The following is a 10,838-nucleotide window of genomic DNA, read 5'->3' as shown; positions in this document are numbered from 1 at the left end:
TTAACGTTGCTGATATTTTGAACACGCACGACCAGCGAAAACAACGTCAAACATTGTCAATCGTCACTAGGCGTAAATGCAAACTGTCAAATTAATAGTGTTACCAGCAGCGCAGTGATGCGTCTTTCAACTATTTAAAACCGCTATTGGAAAAATCGCGTAACGTTTTGCGATTATTTTGCACAGTCAATGTAAATTAAAATACTGATGTAAACCTTTCATCATAAAAAGAAATCGCCACCTTCGACAGTTATGCCGCCGACTAATCTGGGCACCCTATACGTGTGGCAATGGCAGCTATGTGTGTGGCCTGTGAGAGGTCTCCGCACACACCGACAGAAAATAACAAAGCAATCCAGTAAAGACGTCGTAGATAGAACGTTTTATGCTCGTAACCAAATTGGCTTCAGTATTTTTTCTTGTTACTAGCCGCCTAATTTGTTGGTCACGAAATTGTGGTGTTTTAGAAATTCGCAGTGGATAGCGTTATAATCTTTTCGGTGCCTAAAGTCTCAGCATTCGTGTCGCACTACGCCATTTAAGAGTTTGTTCGGCAACACTTTTCCACTGCAAGGTAATGGGTTGAAGAAAAAGATGGTGGTGCCACTACCGGGCTTAGCCTTTTTCTGTATTTCCATGGTGCCCTGCAACATAGTGTGAATAGGTGGAGGTATTTTTTCTCAATATGCGATTCGAATCAAAACCGCGGCAACTGTTTTCTTTTTCGATCGCTATGGTGTGCTGTGCCTTCCGCGATTCGCCTTTATCGTCGTCGTCGGACGTCCTTCGCCTCCGTGCATCACCTTGAGATAGTACACGAGTCGAGTCGTGAAGGTATCCACTATAAAAAGGCCAGTGACACGCAAATAGGTGTAATCAACGGATCTTTAGCACGCAATACAATGTATCGAAAGTGATTGGGTCTTCGTAGGCGTTTAGCTCACACAGTTGAATGTGTACTCGCCATGTCTTATACCTAGGAAAAGAATCGGCAACTAGGAAATGTTGAGAATATTGTTGATTGGTGAAAGGCAGTTGGTGGCGAATATTTGCAAATGTGCCATGTGACGGTTTGGGGTTTATGTGTCTCATATGGAGTGTTATTCGTTTGTCTGTTTTGTACTGAGCAATCTTCAATGTTGTCTGCTTTACAGTTGAAGCCCGAACGTTCCCTTCATCGCTCCCTGGATAAAATAGCGAAGCAAATGAAAATGAAGATGCCTGACAATAGCATCGGTGGAAGCAGCTCCAACAACTACAACCATGTCAACATTAACACTGCAACCACGGCGTTAAGGAACAACGGTGGAGGTGGAGGCGATGGCGATGGCGGCGGCAATGGGTCAGCTTACTTCAGCGACCATTATGACTCTGACGCGGACAGTGTCGGCTCGCACTCGCACGAGGAAAGTTCTGGTCCTGTCGGCGATGACTTCGCCGAGTATATGTGGATGGAAAACGAGGACGAGTTCGACGAACAGGAATTGCAACGCCTTGAAGAGGAAGAGCTTATGGACCAGTGCATAGAGGCGATGATGTTAGACGAAATGGCAGCGGCCGAGCGGATGGCCGGCGCAGCATTCATGGGCAACGTTCCGCGGGAAAGGTACCGTCAAAGTTACCAGTTCACTTTTGCGAACTGTTGTTTGTCCGATACTGACTTAGTTTTCTCTTTCTGTTAGCGGCCTGATGAACATTCTGTCTAGTCTACAGCACGATAAAGAACAGCAACAGCTACTGGCAAAGGCAAAGAACGTAAATGTGGAGACCTCGACGTTGAACCCGCTGGCCGCCGAGTTTGTACCATCGTTGCGTTCGCTAGTGGCGCCGATACCCTACTGAAGCCATGCTATGTAAACACACAAATCATCTTAAAAGGTACGCAAATACTCAACAAAAAAAGCAAACCAAGGGAGGGAAAATAGGAAATTTTTATAACCCCGAGGAGTTTGTCTGAAGTGTCCAAATCAGTACGTATTTTTGCCTAAGAACTACACAAGACAGTCTGGCAGATGTCCAATGGAAATATGGTACAAGTTTCAATTTACTTTTCCATGAAAAGTAAGGCATTATATAGTTTTACCGTTCATTCAAACACTTAACACAAAATAATGCTAGCTTTTCGAAAATCTTCATTATATTTTGCTTTTGTACTTAAAACGTATCTAACGGAAAACGTCCGGACCACCCTTATGCTTCGAATACCGACCACTCTTTATAGCACACGCATCGTAATGTGTGCTATAAGTCAACGAATATATATTTTTGCTCTCATGACCATCACTCGCAAATCATATGGCGATGGTTCAGTGAGTAGCTGCTGCGTTTGCCTTAGAGGTTTTATTCATGCTCCGGTCTAGAGGATGATCTAGAACTTTTCAGTCCGTGCACTTCGAGGCGCATTATAACTGCGGCCAAGGGAATTGCATATCAAAAGCCGTTTTTGCCGAGTTTGGTGACAAATTACTGTTTTTAAGGATACATCCCGACAGATTAATGTGTAAAGTTCGCTAGTTGAGTAGTACAAGTTCCTTTTAAAGTTGTTGTTTCCCTCCGCCCCGCGCCTACGATAATGAATGGTCTGCCGTACGAATATCTACATTTGCGCTCCTTATATAGAAATATACACACGGTGTAGCGGCTACGTTTAACGAATTTTCAAACAACAGGAAATCTCGGCCCTTCTGCGCCGATCGTCTCTTTCTAGATTACTGTTAGTGATTAGCCGTAAGCTGGGTAAATGCCCGTCGAAAAACAAACACAAAAAAATGTATAAAAAGTCAACAAAAAAGTCTGCTGTATGTGTTAATATTATGATTGTGCGTGTCAAAGGCTGTGGTGTGCTGTAAGGCGACTGTTGGATTGCCTAACACCAAGTGGTAGAACATTTCTTTTCCTAGAGAAAGGATGATGCGTCAACTGTGATACAACTATCGTTGATTCATATCCATAGCGTTGAATTAAGCCAGTAAGATTTTTTGTATTGCGTTTCTGTTCTTTGTCATTTTTATTGCACTTGTTTTTAAATCTCTCTTCTGTTAAAACAAGATGTCCGTCGTGGTGTTCGTTGTGAATCGTAAATCCGGTTCAAGATATTTTCTAAATGCGCACGAGCATCATCTAATTTGGTTCGTGCCGCACGCTTCGATCTCACTAACCTCGTGTATGGTTGCGTCAATCTACGAGAAATGGATGCTCCGTTTGCATTTATGATCGAACGTTCGGGAAAATTTCAGTGCCCGTGTAAATGATACTAGCCACCGGAAATCGGAATCGATTGGCGTAAAACTGTCTGTTAGAAAATAATGGTTTTGTTCCAAACAGCAACCTAGCCGTAGCGCCATGACACAAGTAATTCTAGTGCTGCCACAGCAAAGCGAAAAAAAGAAGTATATAAAAGTAGTGCAAAAAGTTATCTAGAGCTAATCCATTTTTAAATGTAATAAAACCTAACTGTGTGATCTATAAAATACGAAAAAATGAACAAAACAATTCAAAAAGAAATAAAAGAGACTGAAGTCTTCGAATACAACTAACATATTTTTTGAACAATTTCTTCATCATGTCACTGTGATAAACTTGAAGAACATACGGTGTTTAGTTAATGTTGAGCGATCGTACTGACGCAAACTTGAAGAAGCAGCGGTTGACTTCGACGCCGGTGCCCAGTCAGCCCGGATTCAGGAATGCGGAAGATTTGTGCCTACTACCAGGAGGCTTGTTTAGATCCTTTCCAAAATTATGCAGCTATTCTTCTTAAAATGTCTACCTTAACATAGTTGAACCTGCCATTTATCTATTTCCAACTGATATACATAATCACATTTCATACTTACCAAGAGAATATCAGCTGACTTCAGCTCTGCCGGTAGTTTCACTCAACTACATGTTCGCCACTAGCATTGGTTTCCTTATTGCTTAAATTTGTTTAATAGAGCAGAAGTACTGTCGAGTATAAACTTTATTAGGGTCAATGAATTATGAATTACATGTTGCACATCTCAGTGTTAGTAGTTCCTTGCAGCGGCTATTAACGTTCTTTTGCTATTTCCACTTTTTGTGCTTAAGTTTACCTTAAAGTAATAAATTCTTTCCTTGATTTGAACCATGATTCAATCAAACTCGTCTGTAGAACTCACTTTTCTTGTTTTAGTCCTCTTTGTCCACTGGTTAGGGTTGAGCTGTTCGTTAAGTTTTCAGACGATTTTCTATGTTTCAGAAACTCACTATTCAGTTTCAGGTGTAGGTTACCATCAGGTTATTACCTACCATCAGAGTACTATCTAGCAATGTTTTTTTTGTCTTAAAAATAAACCGATGACGACATCCTGTCAGGATGTCCAGGACGTTCTTTCTCAGGGCAAGTAATTAAATTATGTTACGGATTTATACATTTTTTATTGAAACTACTACTGGCGGCTAGTTTCCTATCGTCAAACTTATTAACCCTGAATTGCAACGGCCCGACACCGACCGCCGCTATGCAGGTATGTGATTTTAAGCGCCGTTGCCACCGATTCAGTCTTGTTGTAGTCGATCAGACAAGTTTGCTTGCCATTTTCCTTGCGCGTCCAAATGAACCGCACATCACCGCAGCTTTTGAAGGTGTCGAAGATGGCTACTTCCGAAAAGATTGTTTCTATTGTCCAAAAAGAGATTAGGCGAGAAGGACAAGCTAAATATCACCATCACTGTGAAATGTAATGTGCAACACGCTCTGCAATCTACACTTCGGTGCAGTCACAGTTTGATAAATGATTGATATAAAATGTAACTAATAGTAAATACTTACGATCTGGGCAAGTTACTGAAATAGCATATCCAGGACGCGGTGAAAGTGGCTCTTTGTGTCTGCTTACTTTTATCAAGTGCCCCATTAGCATGGTTAGATTTGCTTCCAATGCTCGTGTAGCTTGGTGTATTGTTGCAAATGTTATCAAAACGGTCCTGGTGTTCGCTACCACCGACGAGGGACGCTGTTTAGGCGTCGTTATTGATTTTATCACGCCGTACTTGTTGAAAACGTCCTTTAGATTCCGATCGTCCAGAGCGTTCGGTATATTGGAAATGTGGATTACCAGACGTCGCAAGTCTTCACAGTTGCGGTTAGATCCTTTCCGCGATTTTTGTTTAGGATCAGGGGAAGGCGACCGCGAACGGAACGAAATGGGCGGAGGAGACGGCGCCGGAGGTATGTCGTCGTCAGAATCCTCTATTACGATAGTTGATGACTTTTTTCCAACCTCCGTCAGATTTGGTTCATTAGTCCCAGAATTAGTGCTAGTTGCTAGTGGTGCATCCGTTGTAATCTCTTGTAGATTTTGAGTCTCTGCTGAATCAGCATTCGTTTCAATTTGTATTTGATTTTGCATTTCCGATGGGTTATTCGATGTTTGTATAACGCCCGGGTTCACTACAGTGTAATATCGGTGAATTACTCTCAACATTACCAATTGTTCCGGGTATGTACAGAGCGTCCATAGATTTACATAATTAAACCCGTTTTGACCTCCTATTAGGTAACGAATCTTTCCATCTTGATCTAGCGACAGAAACGATGGATTCTGTAGGCACTGGCGCATGATACCATGCACCAAATTGAACTGGGCCATCATTGGCCAAGAGGTAAAGTTTCCAAATCTAGTTAGTGCAGCTTCAACATGCTGCATTAAACGTCGCATTAAAGGTGTTATAGGAGTACCACTCATGTTTAACGGTCGGTCAACGTACATCGGTCCACAAGAGAGACCACCCATCGGAATAATGGGCGCTACTGGTACTCCCATCGGATGCAGAATCGGAACCGGGCCAGCTAGAACTGCGGGTGCCGGAACAGGCAATGGAACGCTCTGGCCAAGTCCGTTTCCAGATTCGCTTGTCATGTTTGGCGTTGCTGTTGGAACGGACCCCATACCAGCCATACTGGAGTTCCACGCAAAATTCGCATCTGGCACGGTATGATTGGTAGGTAATGGGTACATCGAAATTACACCTCCGATGTTAGGCATTTGAGGAACCAGAGGACCCACCGAAACCACGAAACGACCTATGCACAGAACCTTAAGCGCTTTTTCATGTTTGCTACCGTCAACGAAACATACGATCGCTTCATCAATCTTGGGCCGGAAGACGTACTTCACTTTGTCGACCATGCTGAATCGATCGTGAATATCCTCGCAAGTAATTTCGTCTGTCAGATTACTTACTTTCACGCAAACTTCAGGATAGTGAATGATATTTTCATCCGCCCGCAAAATGAGCAACCGTTGCAAGCCCATAAATGATTGGTTTAGCTTGCAGACGCGCTTGGCTTCCAACTTGGTTTCGAAGCTCACATATACGACACTGATTGGCGAGTCGGCGAATTCTTTAACTTCTCGCGTGTTGATTACGGTACCGTAGCTCCTGAAGCGCTCCCGAAACTGTGCCAATACCGTGTTTGGTGGATAGTTCCAAACTTGCACCTCACACCGGTAGAAAATTGGGTTTGGGTTGGTGTAGTTCGGATTTGGCTCCGTTAGCAACACGTATGCATTTCGTTGATCTTCGGTTTCGATAATTTTCGACAGTAACAACTCCTTCTGCATTCGTTTTCTGGGCTTTTCGTTATCCTCTTCGATAGGTATATCCAACGGTGTATTATACTGGTTGGCGGTATACCAACAGGTGAAGATGCTTTCTCCCTCGATAAAGCGAACTTTCAACGCTTTATCGACAGACTGTTTAGAGTCCATTCGAACAATTGTGTGGTAGTTTACCGTGTCCAAGCGTTGTATGAATTCCACCACACCACAGTTGGAAAAAACTTCGAATATTTCATCGGTTGTAAGATCTATACAAAATCAAAAAGCCCATAATGTGATCATTCGCAAGTTCGCAAGGGACGTGGAAGGATGATGCAAAAAGAGAGGAAAGCCGCATCATTACAGTGTATCCTTGTATGTTTCCCACACAGATACTTACAAACACTTGTATGTTTAAGGATGAAGGTTGACGTCGTTTTGTCCGAGCTGTACTGCAGCTTATGATTGTAAACATCCAAACCAACGCCTTGAAAGCAGAGCGGGCTGCACAAATACACGATGCGGGCAGTTTTTGCATATTGATACGTTACAAATCCGATGTTCGTGAGGACGCAGCTGGCTGATTTCTGCAGTTCCCAATCCACGATTTTTCCGAATTTTCCCAAAAACTCCAATAACTCATCTTCTTCAGTGTCGCGCGGAATATTCGCTATTAGCACTACGGAAAACGAATTTAGAATGCTTTTAGGAGAATATGAAATTGATAGAGCACACAAAGTAACTCACACGTTGTTTCATTCTCTGCTGCCGGGCTATAGAAGAGTCCCAGTTTGTCGCATTTTTGCTTGATATTTTCATACGGTACAGGTTTCAGTTTCTCGAGGAACATACCTATTTTCCGTTTCACCGGAACGACATACAAGTCGACACCTTCCATCGGTCGTGTCATTGTGCTCATATAGTTAACATGTTCACGTTTCTTAAACTGTACGTACGCGTAGGAATTGGCTGGTTTTTGTACAATTGCGTCAGGACTAAAACCTCTGCAGAAATTGTAAACATCCTCCTCCGTTATGTCTGTGAATGGAAGGAATCGAATAAGTCAAACCACTTTGTTAAGCGCATTTTCATCATTTCAATTTGTGATTTTACTTACGCTCATTGAGATACCGTATCACGACTGACATCTGCGGAGAGAACACCGGTTCTTCATTTGCACTTGCCACAAGCAAGCGCTTGTCGAGAAGTTTTATACGATTCAATTCCACAACCTGCTCTTCAGTTAGTTCTTTTTTTAAACCAACGTAGGCCACTTTACTAGGACAATAGTTGCACTGCTCCAGCCGGAACTCAAAGCTAGCTACATCCCCGTAGTTGGCCAATGCCCCTAGCACTTCCTTATCCGAAGCTGTTTTGGGAATGTTACCCACATAATACATGTTTGTGCCGGAATCTGTGGTAGGTAAGGAAATAAGAGGCGATGACCTTAACGTGTTTTAAACCCTCGGAAAATATACATACGCATGACGATTTTGAAAATGAAGCGATAGAGATATTGCTATTTTTGATACTTTTATTCACTAACGAAGTAAACGCTCTTTTGTCGGTGGTAAAACTAAATAAACAACTTCAGATTCTTGTCCGAACTGTCAATGAAAAACGGGTGACTCTTATTTTGGAGCATTTTAATGAATATGGAAAAGAATTTTTTATCGTGATTCATAACGTTTAAACGGTTTAGGTAAACGATTGTATATCTTTATGGTGTGTACACGCTTCCATTCTGTTCCACAGCACATTTATTCGTATAAAAAGCGAATCTGACCACTCCATCTCAGTCACCCTGTGGCTGGTAACGTTGAGAAACGTCAAAGTGAAAATTTTAGAATCGTTGATACGTAGCAAACCAGCTTCCTGTTGCGTTGTTTCAGTCAATACATATTCTGTGAATACAATCACTATATTTGCAATACATATATCAATCAATCTTTTCAAACTACAATCCAAATGAATCCAAACGAAGTAGTGTATATTTCCAACATTCCCAAGCAAACATCGCTAGCGGAGCTGCAAAGCTTCTTGCGGTCCTCAGGAAATGTGATCGGTGTTGCTTTTATGCGTGAAAATCGAAATGACTGCCGCACAAAGATTGCTTTCGTGCTGTTCGAAAATGAAATTCAAGCGGCAGAAGCTTGCAATTTGGATCAAACTTTATTTCACTCCCACCGTTTGAGCGTACTGCTCTCGAACGATGATCGTAAATTTTGTGCAGGCTTCACGATTGCCATCCAAAACACATCCTCCGGTAAGCAAACTAGCGGAAAATAGACGTTAACTCTTCTTCAACGCATGTTGATTAATGTGTTTTATTAGATACAAGCGAGGAGGATCTTTTTGAGGCGTGTTGCAGGTATGGAAATGTGGAAACCGTCCAAATACCGACCAACTTTTACGCTTTCGTTGGTTTCACGGAGCGCTCTGCAGCACATGCTGCGCAGCGTAAGCTTAATAACAGCATCCTGAAGAAACAAAAAGTCTCCGTGAAGGTACTAGATGAAGATATGCGTGTTCGGTTGGAAGATTTAGACAGCTTCAAGTCGCCCCGGGTCTACAATGAGCTCTTGCGTGCCAAGCAACAGCATGCCGCCACCCACAGCCAGAAAATCGAGCGGCCTGCGCAAGGATTTAATCCCAGACCGGCAGAGTCCGGACGCCTGATACAAATGGACCCGTCCATGGACCATGATCTGCAAAATCTGCAAAGACATGCTCACGATGCAGAATGGAACTCATTCGAGCAGTACGACGGTGATTATCATGGCGGTGACAACGATGACTGGTCGCCGAGCGACTGTGAAGTTGATGAACCTTCGGCTGAGGGGAATGATGGCCTTGATTACGTGTGCGATGATCAAGAGAACGAAACAATGATGGTCTTTCGCAAAGAGTTGAAGTTTGGTAGCCCACGATCGACACCAGAACACGATTTTATGGGTAATGAAATACTAAAGCAAAAAAAGTTTTGAGATGCTCATGGTTCACTAATGTAATCGATATTTTTATACACGTTCTCAGTTAAATTCGAGAATGTTCCACGCGAGGTGTACGAGGAAGACATGGCCATCTACTGTCAACAATATGGAGCGATTGTGAGCATCGAAAAAGCATCCTGCAATTCTCGGTATCACAAGTACTATTTGGTAACATACGAGAAAAAACAATATCAGCTTGAGGCTATCAAGTATTTTCGGCAGCAGGCGGAAATATCTGGAGTCGTTTGTACCATGTTTGCAATGATTCCTGGCGATGCGCTTAAGCCTTTTCACTCGAGATGTGTGTTGATTAATTATTTGTCGTTCCGTAAGTATGAAAGGTCCCCTGGATTCGTTTTTTCACCAAACTGTTTTGTGATGCTTCGTTATTTTTGTTTCGTTCTGTAAATTTTCTCTGTGATTTTTATATAAATTGTGTTCTATATATCTTTTCAAAGACATTCGCTACGAAGACATAGCGGAGGCGTTCGCTAACATAGGCGACGTAGTATATGTTGAACGCAGGATACACAACTATGGTCCGTCAATTGTGCACTTCCGTCAGACCATTAAATTGGAGCAAGCGCGTGGAACAAATAATATTGCTGGCACCCCGATCGTTATAGGACCGGTTAATAAAAAAACAATTAAACAATTCACCACCCAGGCACCTAAGTTCAAGAAGGCATTAGCGAAGCAATTTAAGGGTGTGCCGAAGAGTGCCAAACTTACTGCAATCGAAGCAAAAGAGGCAGAGGAACGTAGAGAGAATATTGTTATTAAGACACGCCACAACCCACACTATCATAATCCTAACCCTTCAAAGTACAGTCATGAAGGTAAATTTTACCGATTGTAAATAATTCTACCAATTTATTTTAAGTAGCTAATGTATTTATCTTTTTTGGGTTTTTCTACGTACAGTGGCTCTTTACAATTGTCCCAAAACTGTCACTTTCTTTGAATTGAAGAACTACTTTCTACGAGCAGCGGATGTGGTAGCCATGCGTCACGAACCGAGTCAGTTCGATCCATCCACTTGGCGGGTGTATGTAAGTTTTGCTAACTATTTAGATGCATTCCGTGCCGTTCGATTGCGCGGAAAGATAAGTGGTGAGTATGTTTATAAGCATATCGCCGCTGAAACACCAAGGCTGGACACCGCAGAGGTGGTCATGGTCACAATTAGCGCTGGTAAGTCATTATAACGGTTAGCTGGTATCTTTTATTCGCTTTTGATTTTTATGAAATTAAAAAGATCTGATTATATGTTCTCTGCAAT

The 10,838-nt window shown here is 42.4% G+C and overlaps 3 protein-coding genes across 3 annotated transcripts; 2 read left to right on the top strand and 1 right to left on the bottom strand.

The window, feature by feature from the left end:
* The first annotated feature begins 368 nt into the window (after positions 1 to 368).
* LOC131208819 (polyadenylate-binding protein-interacting protein 2B) lies at positions 369 to 3,018 on the top strand. Its single transcript, XM_058201719.1, has 3 exons — positions 369 to 574; positions 1,155 to 1,606; positions 1,683 to 3,018. Exons 2-3 carry the CDS (start codon positions 1,206 to 1,208, stop codon positions 1,840 to 1,842), a joined length of 561 nt encoding a protein of 186 aa, XP_058057702.1. The 5' UTR covers positions 369 to 574; positions 1,155 to 1,205; the 3' UTR covers positions 1,843 to 3,018.
* Positions 3,019 to 4,016: 998 nt separating this feature from the next.
* LOC131209610 (uncharacterized) lies at positions 4,017 to 8,129 on the bottom strand. Its single transcript, XM_058202715.1, has 6 exons — positions 8,046 to 8,129; positions 7,681 to 7,977; positions 7,311 to 7,601; positions 6,964 to 7,242; positions 4,793 to 6,832; positions 4,017 to 4,639 (listed from the first exon to the last, which is right to left on the bottom strand). The coding sequence occupies exons 1-6, from the start codon at positions 8,047 to 8,049 to the stop codon at positions 4,443 to 4,445; spliced, it is 3,108 nt and encodes a 1,035-aa protein (XP_058058698.1). The 5' UTR covers positions 8,050 to 8,129; the 3' UTR covers positions 4,017 to 4,442.
* Positions 8,130 to 8,526: 397 nt separating this feature from the next.
* LOC131207779 (uncharacterized) lies at positions 8,527 to 10,764 on the top strand. Its single transcript, XM_058200409.1, has 5 exons — positions 8,527 to 8,829; positions 8,898 to 9,518; positions 9,600 to 9,884; positions 10,015 to 10,395; positions 10,481 to 10,764. The coding sequence occupies exons 1-5, from the start codon at positions 8,532 to 8,534 to the stop codon at positions 10,762 to 10,764; spliced, it is 1,869 nt and encodes a 622-aa protein (XP_058056392.1). The 5' UTR covers positions 8,527 to 8,531.
* The last annotated feature ends 74 nt before the right edge of the window (positions 10,765 to 10,838 follow it).

This window comes from Anopheles bellator, chromosome 2 (assembly GCF_943735745.2).
Source record: "Anopheles bellator chromosome 2, idAnoBellAS_SP24_06.2, whole genome shotgun sequence".
NCBI lineage: Eukaryota > Metazoa > Arthropoda > Insecta > Diptera > Culicidae > Anopheles > Anopheles bellator.
Note: the sequence above shows the minus strand (reverse complement) of the source record. Positions and strands in the feature narration are given on the sequence as shown.